Source organism: Pezoporus occidentalis, unplaced genomic scaffold, assembly GCF_034315485.1.
Source record: "Pezoporus occidentalis ecotype Australia unplaced genomic scaffold, CSIRO_AGI_Poc_V1 ctg396, whole genome shotgun sequence".
Classification (NCBI taxonomy): Eukaryota; Metazoa; Chordata; class Aves; order Psittaciformes; family Psittacidae; genus Pezoporus; species Pezoporus occidentalis.
This window is the reverse complement of record NW_026915720.1, coordinates 138,818-149,186: the sequence shown is the minus strand read 5'-3', so window position 1 is coordinate 149,186 and position 10,369 is coordinate 138,818. Positions and strand designations below refer to the sequence as shown.

At 61.4% G+C, this 10,369-nt stretch overlaps 1 protein-coding gene across 1 annotated transcript; it reads left to right on the top strand.

Moving 5' to 3' along the window:
* The first annotated feature begins 1,609 nt into the window (after positions 1–1,609).
* LOC134170939 (STE20-like serine/threonine-protein kinase) lies at positions 1,610–10,189 on the top strand. The gene is made up of 19 exons (XM_062632746.1): positions 1,610–1,846; positions 2,478–2,642; positions 3,399–3,447; positions 3,647–3,796; positions 3,871–3,943; positions 4,342–4,536; positions 4,744–4,825; positions 4,911–5,036; positions 5,131–5,619; positions 6,246–7,265; positions 7,374–7,498; positions 8,174–8,297; positions 8,469–8,645; positions 8,755–8,878; positions 8,957–9,081; positions 9,158–9,343; positions 9,460–9,537; positions 9,622–9,735; positions 9,835–10,189. The coding sequence occupies exons 1-19, from the start codon at positions 1,700–1,702 to the stop codon at positions 9,925–9,927; spliced, it is 3,642 nt and encodes a 1,213-aa protein (XP_062488730.1). The 5' UTR covers positions 1,610–1,699; the 3' UTR covers positions 9,928–10,189.
* The last annotated feature ends 180 nt before the right edge of the window (positions 10,190–10,369 follow it).

The following is a 10,369-nucleotide window of genomic DNA, read 5'->3' as shown; positions in this document are numbered from 1 at the left end:
CTCTGCATCACTTGGGCACTGGGTACCACTTTCCAGGGACACTTGTCCCTTGTCCCCAGCTCAGGCATCTCAACCCCATGGGACCGAAGCCACCCATAATCAAGGGATCTCCAAGGGGCTGGAAGTGGAGAGCACCCATTGGTGCTCAACCCCATAGCAGCCTCCCGAGAATCCCCCCCCGCCCCGGGCCGGTTTGTGAGAGAGTCCTGAGAAACTCAAAGAGAAATCCCCCAGTGACTCATTTGGGGCCAACAGTTGGAGAAAGCAGAAGCGGGGAGGGGAGGCCCGTGGGGGGCATCTGCCTCCTGTGTCCCCCCCCTTTTGGGGCTGGAAAAGGGGGTGAAGGAACACGAGGTGCCATTGACCCTCTTGGTGCAGGAGCGCGCCCGCAGCCACCTCAGTAAGGATGTGATTTGGTGAAAACAGACAAAACCCCCCCCAAAACCTCCCCTATTTGGGGTTTTATCCAGTTTCTGTTCGAGCAGAATGGGAGGGGGCTGGAGCTGGGGGTTCCTCGCCTCAGTTCCCCCTTGTAGATAGTGGGAGCTCGGCTCCCACTGGGAATACATTGGATTCCAGGGTGCTGGGGATGCTGAGGGTCCCCGGTGGGACCCGGCCCCAGTGCGATCTGCTCTGATGGGAGGGAGAAGGGGAATTACTGAGGTTGGAAGAGGTGAGGTGAAAGGGGTCGGGGCTCAGCCAGGGTGCAAAGCCCAGCGTTGGCTGCAAAGGGAAGGGAGAAGGAAAAGGAGAAAGGGAAGGAGATGAAGGAAAAGGGAAAGGAAAAGGAAGAAGGAAGAAGGAGCTGCAGGATCAAAGCCTGGCTGTTGGTGCCGGGTTGGGCAGCTCCGGTGGCTCCCGCGTCCCTTTGGAGCACAGACCATGAGGGTGGGTTCGTTATTCCACTTGGGATTGTGGAGCTCCTGGGGTTGATCCCATTGCGTGCTGCAGCCACATCAGCACCCGGGTTCCGTGTTTAAGGGGTAGAAACCACCTTGATTTGGGGGAGCAGCCAGAGCTGGATCCCTTTGGGTGCTGCTGGGGGGGTGGGTGGGTGCCCCCATTGGGAGGGGGCTGCAAACGAGGTGTCAACAGCTTACCCCCCCCCAAGCATCAGCCTGACCATGAGGGGCTTTGCATGCAGGGTTAATTAGTGGGGCACTAATAAGGTTTAATGACCCCACCTGGGGTGACCCAGCACACGTGGGACCTATCTAAGCTCAGCCACAGAGCCTGGTGCTGTGGATGTATGGATTCATGGGGTTGTGCGTAGAAAAGAGAAAGAAGAGGGAAAAGGATGGGATGAAGGGGAAGGAGATGGAGAAGAGGAGAAGGGAAAGGATGGGATGAAGGAAAAGGAGAAAGAAGAAGGAGATGGAGGAAAAGGAGAAGGGGAAAATGAAATCCTGGAGCCATAAAGGACCGTGCACCCGCAGAGGGATGCTGGGTACCCCCATAAGACCCCTTTGGTGGGATGCAGGGGGTGAGCACAAGGGTGGGATGTGACGAAGCATCAGTGTCTCCTTTTGGCACCTCGGTCTCATGGCACCTCCTGCGCGGGCCGGGGCAGCCCCTTCCTGCCGCAGAGGGAGGAGGAGGAGGAGGAGGAGGAGGAAGAGTGATGCTGCTGTGATGCTGTGAGGGTGCTCGTGCTGCAGCGCCGGCCCCAGGACCCCGTTCTCCGCATGGAGGTGCCCCCATGGCTTTCCTCCGCAGGCTCTTTGGCTTTGGGGGGAAGAAGAAGCCCCCGAAGCAGCACGAGCACATCAGGAGGGACGTGGACCCCGAGGAGACCTGGCTGCTGCTGGGGGAGCTGGGTGATGGCGCCTTCGGCAAGGTCTTTAAGGTAGGAGAACCCCCAGGACCCCACCGGGGCCCTGTGGCAGGGTCCGTGCACATCATCGCTGGTCCCCATCCCTGTCCCTTGGCACGGGGACAGCCGCCGGCTCGGGAGCTGTGGGTGCTTGAAGCCTCGGTTGGGTGAGGGGCTGAGATGGGAGGTTCTAACCCAAAACCACAGCGAGGAGCCCGAGCGTGGCAGGAAACCCAACGTCGGGCGCCTTCCGGCACCGGTGGCTCGGTGATGGGTCTGCTCCTGTGGGGCCTGCCCCAGCCTCACTGGGAAGAGCTTCCTTAAATCCAACCTGAAGCTCCCCTGTTTCAGTTGGAACCCATCACCCATCGCCCCTTGTCCTGTCGCTCCAGTCCCTGATGAAGGGTCCGCACAGCATCCATACAAGTGGGATGCTCCGTGCTCTGGGACATGCAGGGTGGCATGGCCGCATCACACCGCGTGTGTATCACCCATGGGGTGACCACACATCCCTCTTCATCCCATCCCTGGTGACAGTGGGCTCCTGGTGTTTGCCTTGGTGGCACCAAGCACCGGGGGTGGGATGTGATGTGTCCAAGCTTCACCCCTCACCACAAACCATGGGGCTGCTGCTTTGGTACCCACATCAAACCTCCCCCCCCAGGCACAGAACAGGGTGACGGGGGTGCTGGCGGCCGCCAAGGTCATTGATGCCCCGAGCGAGGAGGAGCTGGAGGACCACGTGGTGGAGATCGAGATCTTGGCCTGCTGCGACCACCCCAACATCATCAAGCTGCTGGACGCGCTCTATTGGGACGGGCGGCTCTGGGTGAGTGCTGGTCCCACCATCAGGGCACGGACCATGGTCCCACCATCAAGGCATGGACGGGGGTCCCACCATCAGGGCATGGACTGGGGTCCCACCATCAGGGCATGGACGGGGGTCCCACCATCAGGGCATGGACGGGGGTCCCACCATCAGGGCATGGACTGGGGTCCCACCATCAGGGCATGGACAGGGGTCCCATCATCAGGGCATGGACCTGGGTCCCACCATCAGGGCATGACCACGGTCCCATCATCAAGGCATGGACCATGGTCCCACCACCAGGGCATGGACCGGGGTCCCACCATCAAGGCATGGACCGGGGTCCCACCATCAGGGCATGGACCACGGTCCCATCATCAAGGCATGGACTGGGGTCCCACCATCAGGGCATGGATGGGGGTCCCACCATCAGGGCATGGACCGGGGTCCCACCATCAAGGCATGGACTGGGGTCCCACCATCAGGGCATGGATGGGGGTCCCACCATCAGGGCATGGACCGGGGTCCCACCATCAGGGCATGGACCACGGTCCCGTCATCAAGGCATGGACTGGGGTCCCACCATCAGGGCATGACCACGGTCCCATCATCAAGGCATGGACCATGGTCCCACCACCAGGGCATGGACCGGGGTCCCACCATCAGGGCATGGACCGGGGTCCCACCATCAGGGCATGGACCCCAGCATCCTAGGGCTGGTGGACTCTGCCTGGAGGAGCACGTTTACAGACCAGGGCGGGGAACTTCTCCTTGCAGATCCTGGTGGAGTTTTGTCCAGGAGGGGCCGTGGATGCAGCGATTTTGGGTAACACCCCCCCCCCCCCCATTTTTGATGGTTGGTCATTGTGGGATTTGGGATGGGATGGCCAAATTCCATGGTGTGGAAGCGATTCCTGGCATCGTGCAGCATCTCCAGCAGGGAGGATGGGTTGGGATGCATCTTCCATTGGGTACCCCGGGGTTTGGGCCTCGTTGGCAGCGGGGTTCATTGGTGCTGATGGCAGGGCTGGAGAAGGGGCTGAGTGAGGAGCAGATCCGAGGCGCCTGCAGGCAGCTCCTGCTGGCACTGCAGTACCTGCACGGCTGCAGCATCATCCACAGGGACATCAAGGCTGGCAACGTCCTGCTCACCCTCGATGGGGACATCAAGCTGGGTGAGTCCCGGGGGTCCCAAAGGGCACAGGGATGCTCCAGGGATCATCTCCAACCGCTGCTTCCTGCTCTGCAGCTGATTTTGGGGTCTCGGCCAAGAACTCCAGCTCTGGCCAGCGGCGCGTGTCCTTCATCGGCACCCCTTACTGGTAGGTGTGTGGGGGGGGAATGCACAGGGATGCTGGGATGAGGGAGCCCAGGGGATGCTCACAACACCAGAAGCATCTCAAGGAATTTGATTGGAACCATGGAATCAATGGGGTTGGATCATCAAGTCCAACCATTCCCCAGCGCTGCCAAGGCCACCATTAAGAGCAAGAGGATTGTTCCTCTTCCAGTTAATGATGGCTTCGGGGTGGGCTTCTCAGTTGCATGAGGCTGTGCATGGGGAGGACACTGGTGGGTTCGAGGCCTCCCGGGGTAGCATTGGAAGAGCTGGGGTTGAATCTCAGCTCTTCTCTCTGCAGGGCTGTCACCTGGGTTTGGTGTCGGGAGGAGGCAGCAGCCCAGGGCAGGCTGGACACGTTCCCCTCTGTGCCATGCACAGGATGGCCCCGGAGGTGGTGCAGTGTGAGGTGTCCAAGGAGAGCCCCTACAGCTACAAGGCTGACATCTGGTCACTGGGCATCACCCTGATCGAGATGGCCGAGATGGAGCCCCCCTACCACGAGCTGAACCCCCTCCGGGTGCTGCTGAAGATCACCAAGTCCCAGCCACCCACCTTGAGGCACCCCAAGAGGTGGTGAGTTCCCAGCACCCAACACGGGTGACAATGGGAGGTGTTCTTTGGGGTGGGCTCTTGGCCCATAGGGGATGCTTGGCTGCGACTCCTCCAAGCCCAGCCCCAGGGGTACCACAGGCACCACCTTTGCCCACAGAAGGGGATGCTGGTGGGCATCACCCCAAGGCCCATAGGGCCCACAGAGGGGTGATGGGGACCATCCCGCAGGTCTGAAGACTTCAAGGACTTCCTGAGGAGATCCCTGCAGAAGAGCCCTGAGGAGCGCTGGTCAGCGTCCCAGCTCCTGCAGGTGGGTAGCACCCATTGCTGTAGGCCCAGTGTGGTGGGACTCATCCCTGGTGCTGGTCCCAGCCACCTCCCTTGCTCTCACCCAGCACCCCTTTGTGATGGGTGTCTCGGACAAGCGGCCGCTCCGGGAGCTGGTGGCCAAGGCCAGGGCTGCTGCTGCTGCTGCTGCTGATGATGATGAAGAGGATGAGGAGGAAGGCCCGGTCCTCTCGGTGCGTGGGTAGCGCCTGGCTGGGTGCGGGATCCCCCCATCCCTTCCCATGAGCTCATTGAGCCTCATCTCTCCCCCCATTGTCCACCCCACAGCCTGGGGGCCAGGAGCATGGAGACCCCTCCTGCCCCCCAGCACCGCTGGACGCGATGGGGAGAGTCAGCGAGGGGCTGAGCATCTCCTCTGATGCCCCGGTGGTGGCGGAGCCCAGGACCAGGAGAGCATCGGGCGTCCTGAAGCAGATGAGATCCTCCCCCGAGGCCAGGCTCTCCGTGAGGCTCCCCAAGGGAGCTGCCGAGCTCCTGCAGCTGATGCGGCGCAGGTCGTTCCTTGGAGGGATGAGGACCCGGGAAGCAGTTAGGGACCAGCCCGGGGCAGAGCTGAGTGGGATGGAGGCGATGCCGCTGGATGCTCCTCAAGGGACGTCAGTCCCAGCAGAGGCAGGAGGAGAAGCTCGAGGGTGTCACAAGGAGATCAGCCCCCCGGGGACCCGCTGCAGCGTGGCTGAGATCCCCTCAGCACCACAGCGGGCAGGAGAGCTTGGGGGGCTGCAAGAGCTGGAGGCAGAGCTGGATGGACCCGAGGCAGAGCCGGATGGACCCGAGGCAGAGCCGGATGGACCCAAGGCAGAGCCAGATGGACCCGAGGCAGAGCCGGATGGACCCAAGGCAGAGCCGGATGGACCCGAGGCAGAGGAGGTTGGACCCACAGCAGAGCAGGTTGGACCCACGGCAGAGGAGGTTGGACCCATGGCAGAGCAGGATGGACCCACGGCAGAGCAGGTTGGACCCATGGCAGAGCAGGTTGGACCCACGGCAGAGCAGGCTGGACCCACGGCAGAGCAGGCTGGACCCACGGCAGAGCAGGTTGGACCCAAGGCAGAGCAGGTTGGACTCAAGGCAGACCCACGGCAGAGCAGGCTGGACCCACGGCAGAGCAGGCTGGACCCACGGCAGAGCAGGCTGGACCCAAGGCAGAGCTGGATGGACCCATGGCAGAGGAGGTTGGACCCACGGCAGAGCAGGTTGGACCCACGGCAGAGCAGGTTGGACCCACGGCAGAGCAGGCTGGACCCACGGCAGAGCTGGATGGACCCACGGCAGAGCAGGCTGGACCCACGGCAGAGCAGGTTGAACCCAAGGCAGAGCAGGTTGGACTCAAGACAGAGCAGGTTGGACCCACAGCAGAGCAGGCTGGACCCACGGCAGAGCAGGTTGGACCCATGGCAGAGCAGGTTGGACCCATGGCAGAGCCCCAGGAGGAAACCCAACGTGCTGACACATCATCAGTGGCCAAAACGCCCATGGAGGGGTGTCTTGAAGGCCACCCAAGCCCCACTTCCATCCCCAAAAGCAATGCAGAAGAGGAATCAAGCAGAGACCCTGCTTGCACCTCGCTGGCCCTGCCTGCACCCATGGGTGGGCACTGGTGCAGAGCCTCGGCCGTGGGGCAGCTGGTGGCACCATGGACCATGAGGAGCAAACCCCAGAGCTCCGAGGTGCCGGCAGAGCATCGGTACCGGGTTACTTGGTCACTGCAAGACCTGAAGGCCAGCGCTGAGCCCATGGACCCGGGTGAGCAGGAGGTGGGGAGGAGAGAGGAGGAAGCCACAGGCAATGCTCAGCCTGGGGTGGAAGAGGACCTTGTCCAAGGGCCTTTGGCTGGAGAGCATAAAGCGGAGGGAGATGCGGAGGCCAGAGCTGGGGAAGGGATGCTGGAAGGAGAAGAACTGGAGCCAACCTCTGCAGCGTGTGCAGGGCAGGGACCTGCAAGGGAAGAGACCCAGAATTCCTCCTCCATGGAGATCCTGGGGCCTGGTGAAGAAGAAACAGAAGAGAAAGTGGGGAACAGCCCCAGGGACAAGCCAGGAGTTGAGGATGACTGGAAAGAACAGGAGGAAAATGATGGAGAGCTTGGAGAAGAAGGGGTGCAAATTGCTCCAGCTCCTGAAGGGCCATCAAAGGCTGGACCTGGAGAGGAAAGGAGTGGTTTGGAGGCTCAGGGAGCAACGCCAGAGCCCCAGGAGGCCCTTGGTGGACATCCAAAGGCCATAAAAAGTGTGAGGTTCAATGCTGCCCTGGGCTGGGTCTCTTCCCAGGCACAGGCAGTGTGGGAAGTGGATCCATCCCTCACAACAAGGCATGGAGAGGAGCACCCTGCAGATGGGCAAGATCCAAGCATCCTCCCTGCAGCACCAAAGCCTTTCCCTTTGGCTGGAGAAGGCCAGGAGGTGAGAACCTTACCAGCGGCCATGGGAAGGTGACCCCCTTTGCATGGGCCCTCAGGTTGGGGTTTTGGGTGGTTTTGGGTTGTCTGAGCTCAGAACCATTGCTCCCAGATGCAGGAACCTGCCTCGCTCCAAGGGATGGTGAAGGAACCCCCCAGGTTTGGGGTGGACGGGGAGGACGTGAGCGCAGCGACCACCAAGGCCGGGATGAGGGATGGGATGATGCGCTCCGCTCGGTGAGTGACGTGGAGGTGGAGGGGCCAGCAGGCATCTTCCACCCGTTCCTGCCCGAGGAGGACCAGGGGCCAAGGGGAAAGGGTGCAGGAGATGGGTCTGAGGGGCTCCATGCAGAGCACAAGTGCTCCATCACCATGCTTGGAAACCCATCTGGCTCCATAGTCAGGGTCTACTCCAGCAGGAGACCATGAGCAAGCCCTTCCCTGTGTCCTCAGGGAAGTAGGGACCCATGAGGAGGCAAAGCATTGCCCAGCCCCACATCTGGTGTGTCCAGCCCCACATCTGGTGTGTCCAGCCCCACATCTGGTGTGCCCAGCAGCACCTTAAGGAAAGAAGAGGGGAAGATCTTCTCCCATAAGCCCTTGTGTCACCCAAGGAGAGGAGGAGAGGCTGAATGGGGAGATGCCAGGTCGGACATGGTCTAGTGTGAGGCATCCCTGCCCATGGCAGCGGGTTGGAGCTGCGTGATCCCAAGGTCCTTCCCAACCCAACCCATTCTATGGAGAGGCAGCTTACGAGTATGGCCACCATGTAGGCAATGGGCATCCCATCTTCATTCTTGTTGGAGATAGTCCTTCTCCATGCTGTTCACCAGCACTGAGCTGCTCCCTGCACGGGAGAGAGAGAGGTGCCTTTGGGGCCACCCTCAGCCCCATCTCGCCCCACACCTTCAGGCGCCAGGAGCTCCGTGAGCTGCGGGTGTTGCAGAAGGAGGAGCAGCGAGCTCAGAGCCGGTTGGAGCACAAGTTCCACCACCAGCGGGAGCAGATGTTCCGCCACATCGAGCAGGAGATGATGGTAACGGGTCCATCACCATCATCATCATCATCATCATCCCTTGTGCCATGATGTGGTCAGGAATGGACGCAGGCTGGGGTCCTGCTGTGGGAGACACTGAGGTCTGGGGGGGTGTTGGTTGCTTCTTGTGGTCCCTGCAGCCCCGTTGACCGTATCTGCACATGGTTATAGAGCAAGAAGCAGTTCTATGACCGGGAGGTGGAGAGCTTGGAGCGGCGTCACCGGCAGCTGAAGGAGCACCAGGAGCTCAAGTACACGGTGAAGCTGCGTGAGGAGGCCAAACGCCTCAAGGCCCTCCAGAAGGGCTGTGGGAGGAGGATGCAGGAGCTGAAGGGTGATGGGAGAGAGGTGAGGGTCTGGAGCAGCGCTGGCTCCTCTGTCTGTGCCACCTGGAGCATGGGGACCGGCTCCCCTGGGTGCTGGGGCCAAGGCTTTCCATTGCTCACCCCATGAGCAGCGGTTCCTGCAGCAGCAGCAGGAGGAGCTCAACGCAGCCTTGCAGAGGGTGGTCCAGGAGCACAAGAAGAAGATGATGTCCATTGACTGGGAGTACAGCACCAGGATTCACAGCCTCAGGAGAGGTGGGTTGGGCTGGGAGGAGGAGGATGGTGGGTTCTTAGGGAGGTTCCTGGTGGTGGTGATGGTGCTGTGCCCATCAGCCTGCGAGTCGGTGGTGTGGAGCATGGAGCAAGGGCACCTGCAGGAGAAGTACCAGCTCTTCAGGCAGCAGGTGAAGGAGCAGCACGCGGTGCAGAGGCTGCAGCTCCGCAAGCGCCACGAGAAGGTGAGGTGGGAGCTGCTCCACCAGCCCCATGGGGTCCCCGTCCCTCTCCTGGCTCATCCTCCCACCCCTTTCCCAGGAGATGGAGAGGATGAGCCGCTTCCACCAGCTCCTGCTGGACGAGCTCAGGAGCCAGCAGGCTCAGGAGCAGGCTCAGCTGCCCAAAAGCCAGTGCTGTGCCACCAAAACCCGCCTGACCCTCTTCAAGGACAACCTGAAGATGCAGGAGGCTCCTGGGGGCAAGCAGAGCGAGAGGGCCAAGCAGGTACAAGCACCTTCTGGAGCCAACGAGGCTCCCCAAAGTATGGGGAGAGCAGCCCAAAAGCTCCAAGTGGTGCCTTTTAGGGGGTGGGGGGTGATGTGGGCTGTCCCCTACCTCAGCTGGCACAGCAGGAGGAGAGGTGGCAGCAGCTACAGCAGCAGCAGGCTGAGAACCTGGCAGAGCTGGAGCAGATGCAGGTACACGGGGGGAAATTCACCCTGGGGGCTTCCTACCCCCTCGGTACCTTTTCTTGAGGACCTTCCTGACCTTCCCTCTCCCAGAGTGAGAAGATGCATCTCCTGGCCGAGCAGGAGCGGCGGCAGCTGGGGCGGCTGGACCAGGAGCACGCCATGGAGCTCAGTGCATGGAGGCAGCGGCTGGCGGCCCGCATGGAGGTGAGTGCTCCTGCAGCATGAAGCATCTCCTCCATGGGATGCTCCCGATGGAGGGCAGGGATGGGAATGGGTCATGGCAGCGCTGCTTGTCTTCTCCAGGTGCTGGAGGAGGAGCTGCAGAACGCGCTGCTGGAGCTGCACGGTGCTCACAGCAGCACCGGCATCACTCAGTGCTTCCAACTCCCCTCCTGACACTGCAGGCAGGACCCACGGCTCTTCTGGGACACCGGCCTTAAAGACCTCCAAGGCAACGGGGGGAACAGCAGCCCTGGGGTGCTGGGCAGGATGTGGTATGGATCAGGAGCTGGTGGGTCCAAGCCCACCCTCGCTTTGCTGGAGGGGCTGGGGTGTGGGCGAATCACCCCAGAAGCTCCCTGGTGTGGAAGCTGTGGATACTTCCCATGTGGATCTCCCCTCAGCTGAGCTCCAGGAAATACACCCTTCATTAATAAAAGTCCCTGTTTGTAACTATTTTACTTAACCCCCCCCCCATCTTGTGTCCCACCAGTGTGTTCTGTGCCCCAAAACCTGCCCTACATGGGCCAGCTCTCAAGGGATGGTTTAGTGGTAGACTTGGCAGTGATGGTTGATGATCTCCAAAGGTCTTTTCCAGCCTGGTGGATTCCATGGTGAT